The following is a 19,544-nucleotide window of genomic DNA, read 5'->3' on the forward strand; positions in this document are numbered from 1 at the left end:
TTGTCCTTTGTGTGTGTGTGTGTGTGTGTGTGTGTGTGTGTGTGCTTCCATGTTTGTGACTGTGCGGGGGATCAGTGCTCTTCCTCTTGCTCTTTGTCTCTCTTTTGGCGTGTGAGTATGCTAAGCCGCTTTTGAGGCAGGCACTCAGATACTCACCTGTGTATGTATGTGTATGTATGTGTGTCATGTTGCTTACGCTTTTGAGCCGCCGCCTGCGGTTGACATGTCACGTTGGCCACGTTGGGCGCCACCCAAAAGTGAACTACAAACGAATCCGTTAGATACTTTACCCGCCTGAGCACCCACAATATTTAAACGCAATTAAAGTTGCAGGCGTTAATTGTGCCACTCGTGTGTGTGTTTTATATTCTGCAGTTTTTAAAGTTACTGTCAAAAACTTTAATTACTTTCTGTCTCCTTTCCCCAGCTCAATTTCTGCCAAAGTCATTTAACCCCAAGCCTATCACACATTATCCACTTTATTAAAACAATATTTTTGATTAATGAATTAATTTTAATTATTTGCATCAACATAAATTTAATTATAAAATCATTTATTTCCCTGAATTAATTTCTGCAAATGATTCCTTTTAATAAAAGTGTTGAATTGTTGCATGCCAATTAAAAATATGCATGAAAACAAAATAGTTACTTGTTATAAAATATATGTAAAACTGTACAAGCTGATATAGCCCGGAATTTCTCGAGTGTATATTGACGAAAAATATCAATTTCAAAAAATAATGATTTTAATTTGCCAAAGAAAATGAGAACTAATTCGAAACAAAAGAAAAAAATTGATACGAATGTTTTCCAAAATACTGATTAAATAATAATATTGGGGAAAATAAATTTTACACACATAAGGGTTAAAAAAGAGACTGAACTAGTTTTTTACCAAAGGGAGAAAATAATGACTACGTCGCTTTCTACTCGCACCTTTTATACCTGCTTGAAATATTGCTTTTAAAACTTTTCTTATGTGAATAAAATAAAAGTTTTTTAAAGCCATGTTGTGCAAAATATTCATTATAGCCTTCGAAACAATAAGTATAGTGCATAAAGTGGAGCTAATAAATTTAATTAGCTCAACTCAAACATTTGGCGACAGATCAGAAGCTTTTATTAACTTGATGACTTTTGGAAAATACCAGAAAACACTACTACAATATTTGTTAATGAATCGTGCCCCTGAATAATACCAAAATAATAACAAAAGGACCCTCCTGCATGTGGGTACATGGAAAAGGGGAGGGTTCAGGTCAATGGGGTCAAACACACACTTCATCTTCAGTCAGTGCTCTTTGCCGCCTTTTAGCCGCGTCCTCTTTTATTCGCTCGTTTCACAGTTGAATCCGTTTGCCAGGCCAACTTTATCTTTCAGCACAGATTTTCAATAGCACTCACTCAGTGAGGCAGTGGCAGTGACAGCGATAAAAGCAGCAGCTGCACCACGTTGCAAGCAGCAAACTTTTGTTTATTTCACTTGCCACTGCTTTGCACTTTTTCGCATCGTGTGTATTATAGAGATATACATTTAAAAATATATATACATATATAAAATTGTACACATATATCTTTGTTCTTATTTTCTTTATTTACTCTTTTTGCAGCTGTCGTGAGTTTTGGCTTAAGCAGCATTCGCCATTCTCTATTCTCCATTCTCTATTCTCCATTCGCAATCCGGCCTCAACGTGCCGCTGAAATAATTAAGTTGCCATCAGACACAGAGCCTAGAGTTGCCAGTGCCGCATGTGGCAGGGAGGCAAGAAGGCAGGCTCACAGTTTAGTGGCATAGGTATTCAATTAGGCAGCTTCTTACCACCCTCCTCAAACACACGCACACACACACACACACACGCACAGCAGGCGTGATTTTAAAGCTCTGAATACAATTTTATTTTCTGACTTAAATTCTGTGAATATGGTATTTATCGACTGCATTAAAGCCAAAAGGTGAGCTCCACATACATAACTGCATTTTTAGCAATAAGTGCTTTAAGCCCGACCAACACACACACACACACACACTGACACCCACACACACACACATTGACACACTGACACTCTGACAGCTGGATGATCGACGAGTTTATTTTTGATTCTCTCTTTCATACTGCATTATCCTTGATGTGCAATCATCGTCCTTATTAGTTTTTCACGTTGATTGCGCTCATCATGATGGGACACATGATTGGCCATTTTCAGCCTGTCGTTCCTGTTTTTGCTCTTGTTGTGTCGCTTTTAGAGGTAATGAGTGTGAAATATGGCAAACCGCATTAAATATTGATCTGAAATTTTAAATTCCCATTTGTATGCATTTTTGACAAATGAGAGTGCTTTAATCAAGTTTGCTTGACAACATGATGACAGGGATATTAATTTATGCAGAAAGCAACATCTTTCAAGGTACGTCCGACAGATGGCGCTAGTCCACACTAAAAAAATAATTTCTTGAATCGCTTCTAGTGTTTACTATCTGATTTTGATAATATTTTTAGAGCTGATGGAGAGTATGTAGGTTATTTGTATTTCATAATATTTACTTGATCTTGTAAGTAATTACTTTTTCTGAGGGGGGAAGGGTTAGTGCATCCAAAACAGGGAACAATCTAATACGCATAAAAGGAAATACAAGATGAAGAATAAATAAATGCTTAGTATTATTTAAATATTAATACCCTACCTTTTGCAAAGTTTTGTTATAATTCTCGACACAAATCTACCTTCAATGTTTGCAGGCTATTAAAAGGACCCCATTAAATATTTGTATACTGATTTCATAATGTATGCTACCAACATTTGTTGCCATAAAGTTAATTGAAATGTATACGTAATCTTAAAAAATTACCTAATCAAAAAAAGTTGGCTGCGAAATGCTGTCAATGGCCTTAAGCATTAGCCGCGTAAGGAGTTCCTACACGGCGACTTATAAACACCAAGCCATTTTGGCCATGGCTAAAACCGACATGCTGCGCTGCTGTCTGTTGAGTTTTCGAGAGTCGGATTGGGTTTTGTTGCTGCACAGCATGTCGAACATCTGAACATCTCGAACATGAAACTCATGAGCTCTTCCATACATGGCGAAACATACAAAATATTACGTATACGCAGCGATGGCGCCCGCAACCACAACATGTCGCTGCATTTTGGCAAGTTTTGTGTGCAAAAGCCGCTGAGATTGTACCACAATTTCGCCTATTGTGGTTGTCGGGGTAACAGAGCGAAGGTGCTGAGTATTAGTTGCTTCAACTGCTCGCTGTGATGTACCTTGAAACAAGGGCATACGCAGGAAGAAAATTAAGGGGGGCGCAGAAAAAATTTTTTTAAGTATGTATTTTAATACCCTGTGTATATATATTCTTCATCAGTATCAGCAGTTTCAATTATGTCCGTCTGTTCGTATGAACTAAAAGATTTTAAAGATGGTGAGAGTTAGGCGTACATTTGGAATGTAGCCTCCCTATAATTTCAAGCAGATCCAGTAAACATTAAATTTTTCCACTCCACTGGGGGGCGTAGCTCGCAGAAAACAGAGACTATAAATTAAACTTGGTGGTGATATGTAAATACTGGCAAGTGTCTGCCTATGTCTTATACACCCAAAACAAATTTTATTCAAATCGGCCCATTATATCATATAGCTGCCATACGTAACAAAAAACTTCTTTAATGACCAGGGCTCAACTACATCACCGCGATCGAATCGAGCTGGGGGCGAAGTTCTCTACTGGATAAAGAAAACTTCCCATATTTGCATGCTATAATAGTATTATTTAACTCACAAAATTTAATTTTGTTTTACAAGTGTAGGCATGTTTTTAAATCATTTAAAATATTATTTACAAAACATCACTTAAGCTGCAAGGGTTTTATTATGGCTTATTTTTGAATTTTCAATAAAGTTCCATTATAATAATTCCAAGCAAACCCCTTATATGCCCTGACGGTTTTCCACCATAGATTTTAATGTTTAATACCTTATCGGAAGCTTTATTAATCCAATTATATAAACACAGCAAGGAGAAAAAACATTATTAATTGTCTTATTTAAAAAATATATAATATATAAATTTGGGAAACTATAATGATCTTTAAGATCGGCTGAGTGATTTTCAAGTAATGTTAAATATGAATGAATTTTAAAAATTAAATAAAAATTAATTACAGAAAATTTTGTTAAGTGGTGGTGACAACTTGTGCTTCAGGAACTTTTTGTCTACGCAAGCATAAGCAAACTTTTCTCAATTTTCCCATCCATTATGTTTAAAAATGTATTCCTTAACATTTTTTTCAACTGATTGTATTATTGCAATGATTTTGATAATTTTGAGCTGTGATAGCATCTTTAAATTACATTGTTTTCTAATTATTCCCTTTTTTGCACATACCTGCGTACGCCCTTGACTTGTAAATTGCAGTGTATTTATTTATTCCTTTTACAAAACTGCACTAATTAAATTTGTCCGCTTACAATTAGCTGTGAAACAAGTTTCACAAGAAAATGATTCACTGATGTATTGCAATAAAATAAATAAGGGCATTTATTTATTGTTGCACTATTTTGATGGTTTGCTGCAATTGTGCAAATACTTTTGGGGCACACAAAGACGCTATTACGTTCAATTTGGCCAAAGCAAACAAAGGAAAAGGTAACAGAGACAGAGACAGCAAAATAGTGCAAAGACAGAGAATGTCACGTCTCTTTTTGAACAGTTTGGCAGTTGAACTAGAAAGAAAACGAATACAAATTCAATCGATAGTTGAAAATCGAACATCATCAGGGAGTGGAGTAGCAGGGGTTGGTGGAAGGGGGTGGCTTAGCACCGGCAGTCGAGCAGACATTTTTATGCTTGGCTGGAGCTTGAAGCGTAAAAGCAATTTTGCCTATGCCACCTCAAGTAGCTAAGGCAATCGCTGCGACATCTGGAAGGGGAGATGGCGGTGAAAGGGGAAGGTGCGGGGAGGGCATGCTACGCAAATTTTGTGAACGCATCAGTGAATATTGCTCAGCAAACCAACCAAGACATTAAGCAGCAACTAAAAACTTGGCCAAATGTTGGCAAATTTTCAATTTTTAACTCAATCAACTAGAAAACTACAAGAAAAATCCAAATTTTGTTGTTGTATGCTACAAGTTTGAAATCAACCTTAGAGCCGGCATACGCTGCGTATACGTAATTTGAAGACAAAAAGTTTGTGTAAAGAAGTCAGTCTTCTTCAGCGGTTGGAAAAAAAAACATTGCCTTCGTAAGGACATTCACAACTGCACATTCGTAATTCGTCCAAATTCGCATTCGCATCCCAATCCCATTACCACATCTGTATAAATTATGCCATGATTCTTATGTCTTCGTCAGCAGCTGCCGTTCAATGCGAGCGCATTCAACAATCGTGGATCTGTGCCAGAATGATGTTAATGCTGATGCTGATGTTGATGCTGATGTTGATGCTGATGTCTTCGTCCAGCTACGCCAGCTCCAGGCTAATCATCTGTGGCTGCGTCAACAGCTGACACAGCTGCAACGATTTGCCTTTCAGCGACGACTGTTGCGGCAAAGGACTTTATACGAGGGACGCGCCACATTGGAGTGCAAGTTGCGACAGCTGCAGCAGAAGCACAATCGACAGTGGGGCCTGTGAATATTCAGATACAAGATACTTTGTTGCAGTTCAATTAAAAATTAAAAGTAAACATAATACAAAAAACAAATTTATATATTTTATGTCTGATAATATTACGTAGTTACGAGCGTGGACTCATAATTTAATGTTCTAAATAGGAAATTCATCTCTTTTATCAAATCAACTAATTGGTTGTATCGACTTGTATTGGCCCAAAAACATTTAAAACTAGGCGGTACTGCCCCCTGCTTTCTTTGCTCGCCAACCGCCGGATCGAGCATACTCGACTGTCAAAGACCCCGTACTTACTATGGAAAAAACTATGTTTGCTAAAAAATCAAAAGTATTCTGCTCACCTGAAACTTAAAAGCAGTCAGTTTGGTTACGATATCTTAAAAACAAAAAAGTTTTTCATGCTAAGACTTGATTTTCCCCCGATCGGTGCTATGACAGCTCTATGAAATTTATTATTATTATTATTTATTTAATTATTATACATAAGTTCCTTATAATATAATAACTAAAGACTAGAGTACTAGCTACTGGGCCATCGACTCAAATAGTTGTCCGATGTGAACCAACTTCGGTAAGGATGTAATATACTAACTTAAACGCATATTCTATAAGTTTGTTTATGATATCTCATAAAACAAAAAAGTTTTTCATACTAAAACTTGATTTTCGATCGACTGTTCCTATGGGCGCTATATGATATAGTGATCAGAACAAAAAAAGAAACAAGCTTGATCTGTCTGTAATATAGACGAATCTACATCCCAAGTTTGGTGTCACTAGCTTTTAAATTGTTCTTGTAATTTGGATATCACACTTTCTATGTCGATTTTTAGGCGGTAAATTGGGTGTGGCCCAATTCTGAAACAAACTTGATGTGCTTGCAATACAAAGCAACCTACATACCAAGTTTGGTGTCTCTAACACTTAAAGTCTCTGAGATCTAGGTGTTAATACAGACGTCAGGACGTCAGGACAGACGGACATTGCTATATCGGCAATGAAATATGATCACAATTTTTGAGCTGAAATGTAAATACTGTTAAGTCTAAAACTATATATTAAGCTTTTTTAAGCTCATGTTCTAAGCAGGTAATTAATCTGTTTATTTTAATAATAATTCTGTTAGATAGCGTTTAAGTTTAAAGTTAATGAAGATTAAAATGCTTATTTTTAGAACATAGGAAGAAGTAATAAATAAATCTATATCCAAACTTTTTTTCATCGTTTGCTCGTAACATATTGCCGTTAAAGATACTCATTCAATTTGATGCAACAAAAATCCAAATACTAAGTATAGAAACTATAATGAGTTTGACTTAAATATTTCAAGATTTGTAATTCCAACCGCTGTCAGGGCACTCAATGATTCACATAATGTGCCCATTAGCTGCTCCTTAATCCTGCAACTTAAGGACATCAGTTGACATTTTAACCACACATATCGTAATAGAACGTAAGCCAATAAATCAGACCACAGTCTAGCCACAATTTGGCCCCCATTCTGGCCATGAGGTTAACCCCTATGCCTGCCACCAAACTAGAACGGAACAGCAGAGAGAACAGACAAGAGACATCACAATTATAGGACCTTTTCTCCTTTCCCTTGAACTGCTGACTGAAGGTAACTATTTATAGCCACAAGTGCGGATAGAACAACCCATTCTTGTTGTTCTTGTTGAGCTTCAAGTGGTGCTCCAATGGAGGGGGTTGTCGCCTGTAAATGACACGTAACGTGTTATCATTAAATTCTCGCCCTGCATAAGGATGCGAATGACAACACTTAAGTGGACCATAAACGCCAACAAATACAAATGCAAATGCAAAATGGAATTATTGCCACAGTCAACTGCTCCACATTGTTGTCCTCCGACTCATGTCTCGGCACTTGGGATACAGGACACAGGACACGGGGTATGGTCTTGTAAAAGTGTTTGCATATGCAAAAGCACAGGACAACGATTGAACTGGCCAACTGGCCAACTGGCCAACTGGCCACGACCACGCCCCCTTGTAGTCATAAAGGCAGTGGGCGCTGCTGACTGCATTTCACTGATATAAATATTTATATAAGTTAATCGGTTTATGGTGCACGAGTAATTGAATTCCGGCTCTCCAGCGCTGAAATGGATCCCCAGCAAGCGTAACATCATGGCTGAAACTGAAACTGAAACAGGCTGCAACTGGCGAACCGTTTACATTTTGATTTTGAGTTTGAGGTACATTTTATGTTGCAGTTGCAGGTGTCACACGGTGTCACGGGATTGGACAATGTTGCGCTACAGTTGCGACATGTTGAGTTCTTATATCATACACATTTCATTCATTTACTGCCCCCTTGCCCCATTGTGTTGCAACTGACGTCAGATTTCATTTTGCTGTGGCGCCGACAAACGGCAATCGGCCGCCGGAAGTGCAAGCGCCATTGCACGCTGCTGTGGCACTTCCGCTTAGTTGCACATTAATTGCAATTAAATTTGGCATTACAGGCGCTGGCAAACGACCCCAAACACTCACCCACTGCACCCTCTGCAACCTCTGCACCACCGAGCCATCGCCACGTTCGTTGGCATTTTTGTTGCTGATGCTTTTTCCACTTCTTGCATAATTTGACTTGTTTGCTTCTGGTTGCTGCCAAAATTGAAAGGGAGTGCTAGAAAAAGAGGGCGGTGGGGGGAGAGGGGGGCAATTTGGATGTTGTTGTTTTCAATTAACTGTGCGTCTAACTAAAATGGCAAGTAAATTAATGTTTATAGTGCATAAGTATGCATTTTATATGCGCATAGTTACAGTGTAATGCTGTTGTTGCTTTCTCTTATGCTGAATAGGGTCTTATGACTTCGTGCAAATGCATGTAACAGGTATACAGAAACATTATGACAAAACAGAATTAAAACCTGAATTAAACTACGATCAAATAATAACTCATAATTAAATCCGATTCTTTAAAATATTTATTAGTACAATATCTACATAATACATATAATAAACAAATAACAACCATAATTATAAATATTTAAATACGTTCATGTACTTTATATTAATAGTTATCACTGTGACGAAAGCAGCACGACTGTACAATCAGATAGAGTTATATACCGATCGAAAGGTATAGTTTTAACTAAGAAAATTTCATACTAAGACTTTTGGTAACTCTGGTAACCTGGTAACCTGGCTCATGAGATAAAGGAGTATAAGTGGAAAATGATTGCAGCTAACGGGACCGTTGGAGCCAGTTGGTAAATTTTGGCAATTTTTTTATCTTCTTATTACAAATTCGCGTTGAATGATACCTAAACTATCCCAATCCGACAATTGGTTTAAAAGATAATTAAATTTGATACTCTTAAAGGCCTTCTCAAAATTGGATGATATGGGAGTTTGTTTGTTTGTATCAAAGCGTTGAAAAATATTTAATTTAATGATGAGGAATTATTTCTTATCGGAAATCTAGAAATTTTTGTTCTACGACTTTTTGAAAAAAAAAACGCAGGTATTTATAAATGCGTACCCTGTACCCTTCTTTCTAAAATAATTATAACTCTAATAATAAATACAAATAGTTCGGCAATTATTCTATAATTTATATATTTAATTGAACACCACAAAACTGGATAACAGAAATTTTGGGGCATCGAATGACTTTCGTCACCAGACTTTTGCCTCGTAAAAAGTTTTTTTAGATCTTCACTACGGTACGGCATTTTATCAAGATCGAATATTAAATATAGAAATTATTCAGAAAACTAGTTTGAACGGATGTTGGACTCTATTTGTCTTGGAAATATGTTAAAACTATGCATAGGATATCTCATAGTCAAGCACGCTCGACGACAGCGATTTTTGTTGTTGTTGGTGTGACACAATGACGCCATTGTGGGTTTAAGTTAAATTTAATGACATTGCGTTATAACATTAAGCATTTATTTTAACGTGACATAAAATGCAATTTATGTGTGCATAACAATAAAAATTACAATTAAATCGATTTTGCGATTATTGATAACAATCTGATAATAAGAATAATTGTTGTTCTTTTTGCAAGTCCCAAGCGTTTCATTTAGGATTGAATTATGATAGTTTATGGTCATAACTTAAAAGTTTATTTAGCTTCAGGCTGTGCTCTTAAATTATGCATATATATTGCATGTAGTTTCATATCTGCCATGTGAAGACCACCTCCCTCGTTGGGAGATAGAAGACACAGACACACTGTCTCAAAATGAGCATGACTTACTGCTAGACAGTTTTTAGACATGATAATGCATGTGGAAAATCAGACAAATATTGTTTGTAGCATGAGCATACTTATACATACGAGTGTATATAAGTTCGAGTATGTATATATGTTCAAATATAAATATATATATATGTGTATATTTGTGCTCGCACTGTTATGCTTAAATTGTGGAAAGTCAACTGCAGACAGACGTAAAAAAATATGAAAAATGCAACTAAAATAACTGAAATGCAAGTCGGCAAACAAAAGATGAAATTTAGATAAATAGAGACGAGTCCGTAGCTGCTCTACATATTTTATACCCTGTAAAATGTATGCTGTTTAGCACGAGAGTTTTGCTTTCAACTATTTCGATTGTATAAACTTTAAATATAAGCAAGGCATTACTTTTCGCAGTTAGTTCGCAGTCGATAATTCTGTTTCATAAATACACATACTTTAAGGCTATAATGTCTCAACAGATAGAACTTAATAAAATCTAATAAAAATCAGTACAAGATTGATTTATCCTTGCGAGAAATTAAATACTGAAAAATTCAAGCTTGGTTAAAAATAAACCAAATATTACCGATTCTTTCGAGTTATTAAATAATGAAATATTTATTAATCTCCCAGCATAAGTAAGTGTATACTATGAAGGTACACAGGAAATAAAAATCCGGAATTCTGGACTAAAATTAATCCAATGCGGTTCCAGAAGTACGGTAATAACGGTTTCTTTTAAACCAAGTACAAAATTCTTAAATCAAGCCCGATTTTTCTCAACAATATTTTTATTTTCGGGGTTTTTTAAGATTTGTTTTTAGTTAGATCAAATAATTTAGGCTTCTTTAACTTTTTTAATGTTGACTTTTTAATATCGTTGCCATTCTATCTTAATTTAACAATAATCTCCTGAATACATACTTAAAAAATACGTGCTAAAATCTTGTATTTTAAGCTTGAATTTTAGAATGATTTTTTTTCTGTGTAGTAAATTTGGAGTTCGTATTGTAGGCGTGTCTATCTCGATTATAGAGTATTTTTCTCGTTGAGTCTCTAGCTAATTTCAGTTTCCAGTATTTGTATTCGCTTTTGTTGTAGATGTAAATTGTGGTAGGCAGATGTGCCAAAAGCTTGAAGAACAGCAGGAGCAGAAGAAAGACAGTGATGTGTGTAGAATGAGAATGGATGTGACTGTCACATGAAACCCAACTGTCTCTACCCCTTTTCTCCCTCTTTTTTTGCGTTCATATAAATGTCGAGGCTGAAAAACAGAATTTCATATTTTATTGTTAAAAAAAAAAGTTGCAACTAAGAACGAGAAACTCATTAGGAAAAGCAGTCGCAGTTTACTCGTATTCGTATAGTCACAAACTCAATGGGAAACTTGTGAAAATTGTTTGCCAATGTTGGTGGGAAATTCAATAGCCTCGATGCGATTAAAGTGTCTTTGGTTGGCACTTTTTAATTGCATAACACATACTTTCACGCTGCTTGTTGCTCGCACTTTACTTGCAACTTTGTCAATGTGGAAGGGCGAGTTTGTTGAGGAGAGATGGGAACGGAGGGAGGGGAGCGGGTTGAGGGACAACAATTGCCGCCAAAGGCAAAAGTTCATTTTAACAAGTGAACAACTTTCAATGGGCAATTAAAAGGGCATACAAAACATGGGAACAACAACAGCAGGGTTCAAATCTTTGGCAAGTAGAAACTGGCGAACTCTTGGTGACGCTGCAACAGAACGTAGCAAGGAGGTGTATGTGTGTGTGTGTGTGTGTGTGTGTGTATGGGAGAGTGGTTCGGAGGGGATTGCAGTTGCTCTCCAAAAGTCACAGGAAATGTTAACGAAATGCTCTGCGCAGATTTTCCAAAGTTTTTGGCCTAAAGGCAATTAAAGTTTTGCCACTGGTAACAACGAAAGCAATAACAAAACAACAACAACAACACTAATGCAAAAGGGAGTTGGTGGATGTTTGTGGTGGGTGTGGTCATTGAAGTACGAGTTACTGGCAATTTCAGTTGGACTAGTTTAGCAGTTCCGGTAGTCAAAATATGCAAGATAAACAACCAAAAGTCTTGGAAATTAATTTTATGATGCAATCATTTACATAATTTTAACCTAAGGAGTTAGTGAGTGATAACGAGAAAGAGAATTGAAGACGAGTTGATGCCCTTAAAAATACTTTACTACAATTTTCATAAAATAAAAATGACTAACGATAGATAAAAGCAAAGTGCATACAAATTTGAGAAGATTAATTAAATGTATACCTTGTGACTAGTGCACTAATTTACACTACTTAGATAGAAGTATTTAAATTAAATTAATATCGTGTTAAGAAAATAATTAGATTTGTCTGTTAGAAAGTCTTTGTCAGAAAATTTTAATTATGTCGCCTAAATTAGATGACATAAAATAGTGGAAAATTTAATTTTAAAAAATTATTAATATAGAAAGATAAAACGTAACAAAACGATGATAAATTTTAATCGGATAATGAAAGAAAGGAGAGACAAGTAAATTAATATTAAAATTACTATCTTTGCATGATTTATAGACAGGTGAATCCAATACATCTATACTAGTTTTCTTCATGATAATCTATCATGATTTTAATGGAATGTTCAACTCAAACTTGTAACTGAAGCTATGATTAAGATACTTAAAAGCTAGATGTATTTATGATGCTCTGTGGCAGCTAATTGCTTGACGGAGTAGTGTTGTTCGAAGTTCTCGTACAAATTGATGTCGAGTCAATAAGTTCTTTCCCCATGTGGCTTAAACTACTACCCATACAAATGCAATTTGTGTTAGACTAAAATTGCATTAACTTGGCCCAGAACACATGTGATGTGATGCCTGCAACTGGCAGTCCGTTTATTTCCGGCAACTGTCAACTCAACTGACTTATCTTATTAATTAAGTTTGTTTTGCTCTGTGCAAAGATAAGATGCAGTTTCTACGCCTTTGATTTCCGCCACGCCCGCTGCTCGATTTAATTGGTATCAAACATTTTAATGAGCGTCGACGTGTCAAAGTCACGTTTTCCGGCAGCAGCGGCATCATCAGAAAATATTTACAAGAAATGGAAGCGCAATAATTAACATCAAGTCAGATGAGGACATGTGGAGCTTTAGGAAACAGGTCGGATTAAAGCGGAAATTTAAATGCCAAGACGTTGCTTATGCCATTGATATGGATATGACGATGATACGTGTATGAAATTATATCCATTAAGGAATGCTCTCGTTTGTTCTCATATATACTACGTGTATACTCGTAGATGTAGACGTTGCTGAATTTTCGATGCACACACACGTTACGCATACGCCATGTGTGCGTGCAGCCAGGTGCCAGCTGCATCAGCCTGTACCCAGTCTATCTTTCTTCCTCTTTCTCTTTTAATCTGACTAGCTATCTCACTCCCTTTCGCTTTTGTAGGTGCATTAACACCTCAGTGGGAAGGCATCAGGAGACATTTCACGTCTTTCACGTTTCGAGACGCTTTCTCACGCTTCACAAAGTGTTAGAGTTTGCACTCCGCTCCCTTTGCCCTTTCCCCTCTGCCACATTGTTGCTGTCAGTTCATGTGGCACGTAATGACATGCGGCTGCCAATGTTGCGGACACAAGCATACACATCCTTCACTATCATCCTGCAGCCAACAATGTGCTGCCATCATTTCTATTATAATTTATGCAACTCGATCCGCCAAAAAACCACAAATCTTGAACCGCTTCGTTGCACCTTCAACCGCAGCAATACAGCCACTTTAGCAACAACTTTAAGTTGAGGCCCATTTTAGTTCCTTTGTCTTGTCACTTTTTGTTCTTTGAGCTGCAAGCATTGTAACATCTCGACCCTTTTGCGCAAAATGTGAAAAAAAATAAAAACAAACTAATTTTACAGGATAGCCTTTTTAAGACCCTGTACTTAAAAAAAGTACAGGGGTCTATTAAGTTTGCTTTAAAAAAAATGTACGTAACAGGCAGAAGGAGGCGTGGCAGACCCTAAAAAGTATATATATTCTTGATCAGCATCAATAGACGAGTCGATATAGCAATGTCCATCTGTCCGTCTGTCCTGACGTCTGTATGAACACTTAGATCTCAGAGACTATAAGAGCTAGAGACACCAAACTTGGTATGTAGGTTCCTCTATATTGCAAGCAGATCAAGTTTGTTTCAGAATTGGGCCACACCCAATTTACCGCCTAAAAATCGACATAGAAAGTTTTATATCCAAATTACAAGAACAATTTAAAAGCTAGTGACACCAAACTTGGTATGTAGATTCCTCTATATTACAGGCAGATCAAGCTTTTTTTTTTTGATCGGACCACTATATCATATAGCGCCCATAGGAACAATCGATCAAAAATCAAGTTTTAGCTTGAACAACTTTTTTGTTTTATGAGATATCATAACCAAACTTATAGAATATGCCTGTAATTAAGTCTCTTACATCCTTACTGAAGTTGGTTCAAATCGGACTACTATCTCATATAGCTGTCATATGACCGATCTGGCGAAAATCAAGTCTTAGTATGAAAATATTGTATGTTTTATGGGACATCGTAACCAATCTGATAGAATATGCATTATTTTTTTTAATTTTTTTCATTCTTAGTTTTTGCCATAGTAAGTACGGGGTGTCCAACAGTCGAGTATGCTCGACTGTAGCACCGGCAAACTAGTTCTAATTTTTTTGCTTTGAGTCAACCTCGCTTTCCACATATTTACAGTTGCTTAATTCAATTTATGGCAAACTTCAGGAGACTTAATATCATACTTGACTTTACCTAACTGCAATGACCATAAATTCAGCATTTCAGCTTTCATTTTTAAACAGGTGATGCGTTCTGGAAATTATTTGAATTAAAAAGTCAATTTCAAAAAATTTGCACATACGACAATTTCGCGCCAGGAGGTCGATATATTCTGGCAATTATATACTTAACTTGTTGTGGCATATGTATCTAATAAGAAATAGTTACTGTTTTTCCGAACAAGGATTAACAAAATCATGTGCAGCAATTAACAATTCTAGTTAGACCATCTTCGTCGTTACATTATTATAATTATCAAGGTCCAGCGATAATGCAAAAAAAATAATATTATAAAATAATCATGATAAACTTGTAATTTCCACAAAGCACTTGAGTAATGAACTAAATTTAATTTTATTTCCTGATACTTAATTTGATTTTCATGTAAAGTTCTTTATTAGCAGTTATCGTGGATTACATAAAATATATACAAGCATGACTTTTAACTTAATGGGAAATATGTAGTATATCTATGAAACTAATAATATAAACATAAATTGTTGCTACATATATGAAATGTTTCAGAAAGCGTCAAATTTTCAAGTTATTAAGGCCAGCATCCAAGTGTTAAATCTACATATTTGAGAGCAGAGATTAGTAAAGATTACAGCATCAAAAACATAAGTGTTCTTCAGGTTAACATACCTTTTAAGTTGCGTTAGAGCTATAACTCGGTGGGATTGGACGACTCCTCAGTTTGTGCTACAGTGTCCGCAACAATAAGATACTGTAAATAGGATATCTTTGGATTCTTAATGGGCATCACGAATGACTGAGGAAAGCTCGAAGCTTGCGGCCACTTAGCCAAGGCCAGTTCCATTGTCCAGCGTTCAGCCAAGTCCTTGTAGTATCCCTTGCGCAGAGCATCGACCTGCTCCAATTTGGCTAAATGAGCGAGACTCTGCTCGTGGTAGGTGGTTGCATCAATGGCGCGCATCAATAGAGCACTGGTCAGCAGCGTCCACTTGCTGTCCGGCTCGTATTCCAGCAGATCAAGGCAGGATTGCAGCTGCGATTGCAGCTCTGTGAGCAACTCCTTGCTGTAGCTGGAAGCAGCCACAGGTGGCATAAAGTAATAAATGCTGTTGCCACTTGGATGTCCATCGAGCTTCTGACGCTGTCCTCCAACTTCCAATTCATACTCCTGACTGCAATTGATATCGATGTTATGGGCGCATTCCCAAAGTGTTTTCTCATGATTAACAGATATCCATGACTCTGTTTGCCACTTTTGCTGCTCGCTTATCAATTGTATCTTTATGGATGCCAAATCGGGACACGGTTTCTTCAACGCCAACTGTGCTTTATAAGGCCAACAACGAAAGGCGGCGACAGTAGCCGGTTCATCCAACTGGACACCACCGCCCAGAAGCCAGCGCTGATAGAACCAGGCACTGCTATCGTTGGGATCGGTGAACGCTGCCGTCAGCACCATTTCCAGTTCCTGCTGCAGTTTGTGCTCGCTCATGGGTCGATCGTGCTGCTCATTGGGATACAACAGCGGCAACAGCAGACTGCGATGATGCCAGCTCGAATAGTTGGAGAAGTTCACCTTGATTTTGTCCGTGCAAAAGTCGAGCTCCTGCTCGGCAGGCACCGCCGCCTTGGCGCTCACATAGCGCCTGTAATCCCAAGTGTGGAAATTGCGTTCATCATACTTCAAGTACTTGTTGCACAGTTGAAGTTCACGCTGCCAGTCGGCTTGCGGATTGAGCTCCAGGGTCCAACAGCGATGATGCCAACTATTATAAGACTTGGGATTGACCATCAGGCACTGTTCGGTGAGTTCCAGCTCAGTTGTATAGATACCTTGCTGCAGCTCCATCACTGTGGGTTTTCCCTTCACAACCTCCTTATCGCCATCGCCCTTATCACCTTCTCCATCACCTTCCTTATCAGCTGGAGCTAATGCAGCTGCTGCTTCTGTCGCCTTCTCCACCTGGGCAATCTTCTTTAACACACACTCTCGTCGTATGTTCCACAATGTGCTAATGTCCGGATTTCGCTGCAGAACTTGCACCGTCAGTCCGAGCAATTCGTCATCGAGTTCCCCGGCGCTGCGTTTTCTCTGAATGCGTGCCATGGCAGCTCGATAGGCTCGCATCTTGAGCACCTGCTCCTTCTTCTTCCGCTCTCGCTCCTCCTCCGTAGTGCGCACCTTAACACGACCATGCATTTTATCCTATTTAAATTATTCTTATTATTGCTAATTGTTTGTTACTGTTGCCAACTTAGCTATTTTATAGCGAGCTCTGGCTATTTTCTGAGCTATTGTTGCCCCTAAGAACTTGACAGCACTGGTGTGGAAGGCTGCCACCCTACAAAATTTCCCGCTCTGGCAACTTGTTCTAATTTAATCAAAATGAAAATTCAGTTGCAACTTTGAAAATTCAACTAAATCGGAATTTTTCTGAATTTTAAAGCTTGAATTTTTTAAATTTATGCAGAGTTTTTGCTAGAATTTTCTAAACTTTTTGATATTTTTTTTTTTTTTTAGAATTGAATTTTGTAATTTCTCTCATCGAGAGGTGACGAACTTCAAACCTTTATTAAAATGTTTTCCTTAATTTTACCTAATTTCGAATTTTAAATTTTCATCAAATTTTTAATTTATTTCAAAGTTATTACTTTTTGAAATTTGCATTGAACTAATTTTAAATTTTCCAGTGCTGCCAGACCGCCACATTGCTATAACGCAACGAGCCACCTTCCGTCAATTAATGGAATCATTGCTATGACACAAAAGCTGTATGCTACACACTTAATTTTGAGAAATTTGTGAAATATAGATGGCGCTTATGGCATTGAAAAAACTTAAAATAAAATTTTGAATCAAAACCTATTAAAAAATAATAGTAAGACTCGACAGAATTCTACCAACAGTTCACGCACAATTACAGAATGTAAAAAAAGATTCTTTATTAAAATATATTTATAATCAAATTTTCGGTTTTAAAACCCAACGCTGCCACACGTTTCAAAATTTAGACGCCATCTTTTGTCTGTTTTTAGAAACATAAATACGCCACCTATGGCTTTGTTTTAAAAGAAAATACAATTTTTATCTATTTACCGTTTTGAATTAAGATTTTTCGTTTGAAATCAAAAAGGGTGTTTTTTAAAGGGGAGCGCTTTTCTGGCGCCTTCTGTTGTATGGTAGTTAAAATCAAAGTAAGCAGTTCACATCAAAGCAATATTTAAAAATTGTTTATGTTTAAAAACAGTTATGTTCCAAAAGATCATTTTTATCCGCGTGATCTTTCTTTTAAATGTTTTTTTGTCGGGCCATTTTCTGCCTTAATTTGCAAATTTTACCAAGTTTTTACGGAAGTTGCGTCTGAGATCCACTGGGAATGAATCACATTTCAACTCAACATTGTTTGAATGGTGCTTAAACATTTTATTTAATTTAAAGTGTTTAAATTGACCTTATTCTAAAATCTGATTACCAAAATGTGTGTGTTCTTTTCACACAGCTATAACTTATTGGATAATAAGAAGGATTAGTTCAATTCTAAATAACTTGATTAATATAACAAGTTTATACAGATTTTATACTATTTTACCCTGAGATAAATTTATTATTTGGGTCTTATTCGAATTATACATCATAAAAACTTTCTTGTAAATAATTCTCGACAACTTTTGTAATCTATTATAACTATTACACATTAATGTGAGGGGATCTAGGAAAGTCGTTATATTCTTGACTTTAAGTGTCCCTAGTCCGACCGACTACCATATCAGACTGCCAATCAATACATTTCTTCAATTTAATCACAAAAACTTCATAGAACAGGTCATAAAATTTAATTAGGAAAGCATTTCCCGCGGGGTGGTCGACGACCAATCGAACTTAAATACAAATACGAGAAATTTTTATTGTTTTATGGCTGTGCAGCAATAAAAGTGAAGAAGAAAAAAGTCGCATAGACAGCCATAAACGAAGGCGGCATCGAGACAAAGGACGAGAAATGAACGAGAGGTAACTTCAATTCGTCTGGGGAGTAATTTAACTCAAGGCATCGGAATAGCACGAACAGGAGAAACAGGACGAGGACCAGGACCAGGAACAGGCAGCAGGTGCGAATGAAGGACACGAATGCCGGCAGCGTCGTCTTCTCAGATAGGGAACGAGAAAATCAATCGTGCAGCAAAATCAAAGAGGATATTTTCGTATATCAAATGGTTTTTTTTTGTGTGTTCCTTTCCTCATTTTATTTAACAGCACATTTTGGTGCGGCGCGTTGAAATGTAGGCGTGGCAGAGAGCGTCTCACACCCGCGCTCAAAAATAATTCAATGGCCCTTGGGCGCGTTTATCAAAGCCAGTTCGCGAGGGTTGCTCAGTGAGCAACCGTTAGTTGCTTATTGTTGTTGTTGGCAGCGTCTAATGTGATACGCATCAATTTATGAAATTTGAAATATTATGACTGATTTTGCAGCTCGTCCTGTGCCTGCGTTAATCTTGGTAACAGGTCGCGACAGGCGACCGACGACAGACGACAGACGACAGACGAGAATCGATGGGCGACAGACGATGGGGGGTGTGGCAGCACACGAGTCGGTCGTTTTAAGGATAACAACAAAACGGGGCCACTGTCGCAGCCGTAGCCGCAGCCGCAGCTTAGGTGCAAATTGTCCACCAAAGCAGAGCTCGTATATCACATAACGTGGCCCGTTATGTGGGCTAAGCTGATGACGCAGACAGAGCAGGAGACGGGATCAGAAATGGGAAGGGGAATGACAGAGACAGAGACAGAGACTCGACATCGCATTGGTAATTGGAGTAACAAAAACCATGAAAATTAAATGAAGCGAGATTTTTATTTTTATGACACACACACACACACACAT

General features: G+C 37.2%; 2 protein-coding genes across 2 annotated transcripts; one reads left to right on the plus strand and one right to left on the minus strand.

Moving 5' to 3' along the window:
* Nucleotides 1-1,893: 1,893 nt before the first annotated feature.
* Nucleotides 1,894-5,684, plus strand: LOC117791530. The gene is made up of 2 exons (XM_034631320.1): nt 1,894-1,956; nt 5,364-5,684. The coding sequence occupies exons 1-2, from the start codon at nt 1,925-1,927 to the stop codon at nt 5,641-5,643; spliced, it is 312 nt and encodes a 103-aa protein (XP_034487211.1). The 5' UTR covers nt 1,894-1,924; the 3' UTR covers nt 5,644-5,684.
* Nucleotides 5,685-15,060: 9,376 nt separating this feature from the next.
* LOC117792168 (geranylgeranyl transferase type-2 subunit alpha) lies at nt 15,061-16,908 on the minus strand. The gene is made up of 2 exons (XM_034632187.1): nt 15,334-16,908; nt 15,061-15,261 (listed from the first exon to the last, which is right to left on the minus strand). The coding sequence occupies exon 1, from the start codon at nt 16,862-16,864 to the stop codon at nt 15,353-15,355; it is 1,512 nt and encodes a 503-aa protein (XP_034488078.1). The 5' UTR covers nt 16,865-16,908; the 3' UTR covers nt 15,061-15,261; nt 15,334-15,352.
* Nucleotides 16,909-19,544: the final 2,636 nt, after the last annotated feature.

Source organism: Drosophila innubila (assembly GCF_004354385.1).
Source record: "Drosophila innubila isolate TH190305 chromosome 3R unlocalized genomic scaffold, UK_Dinn_1.0 2_E_3R, whole genome shotgun sequence".
Taxonomy (NCBI): Eukaryota; Metazoa; Arthropoda; class Insecta; order Diptera; family Drosophilidae; genus Drosophila; species Drosophila innubila.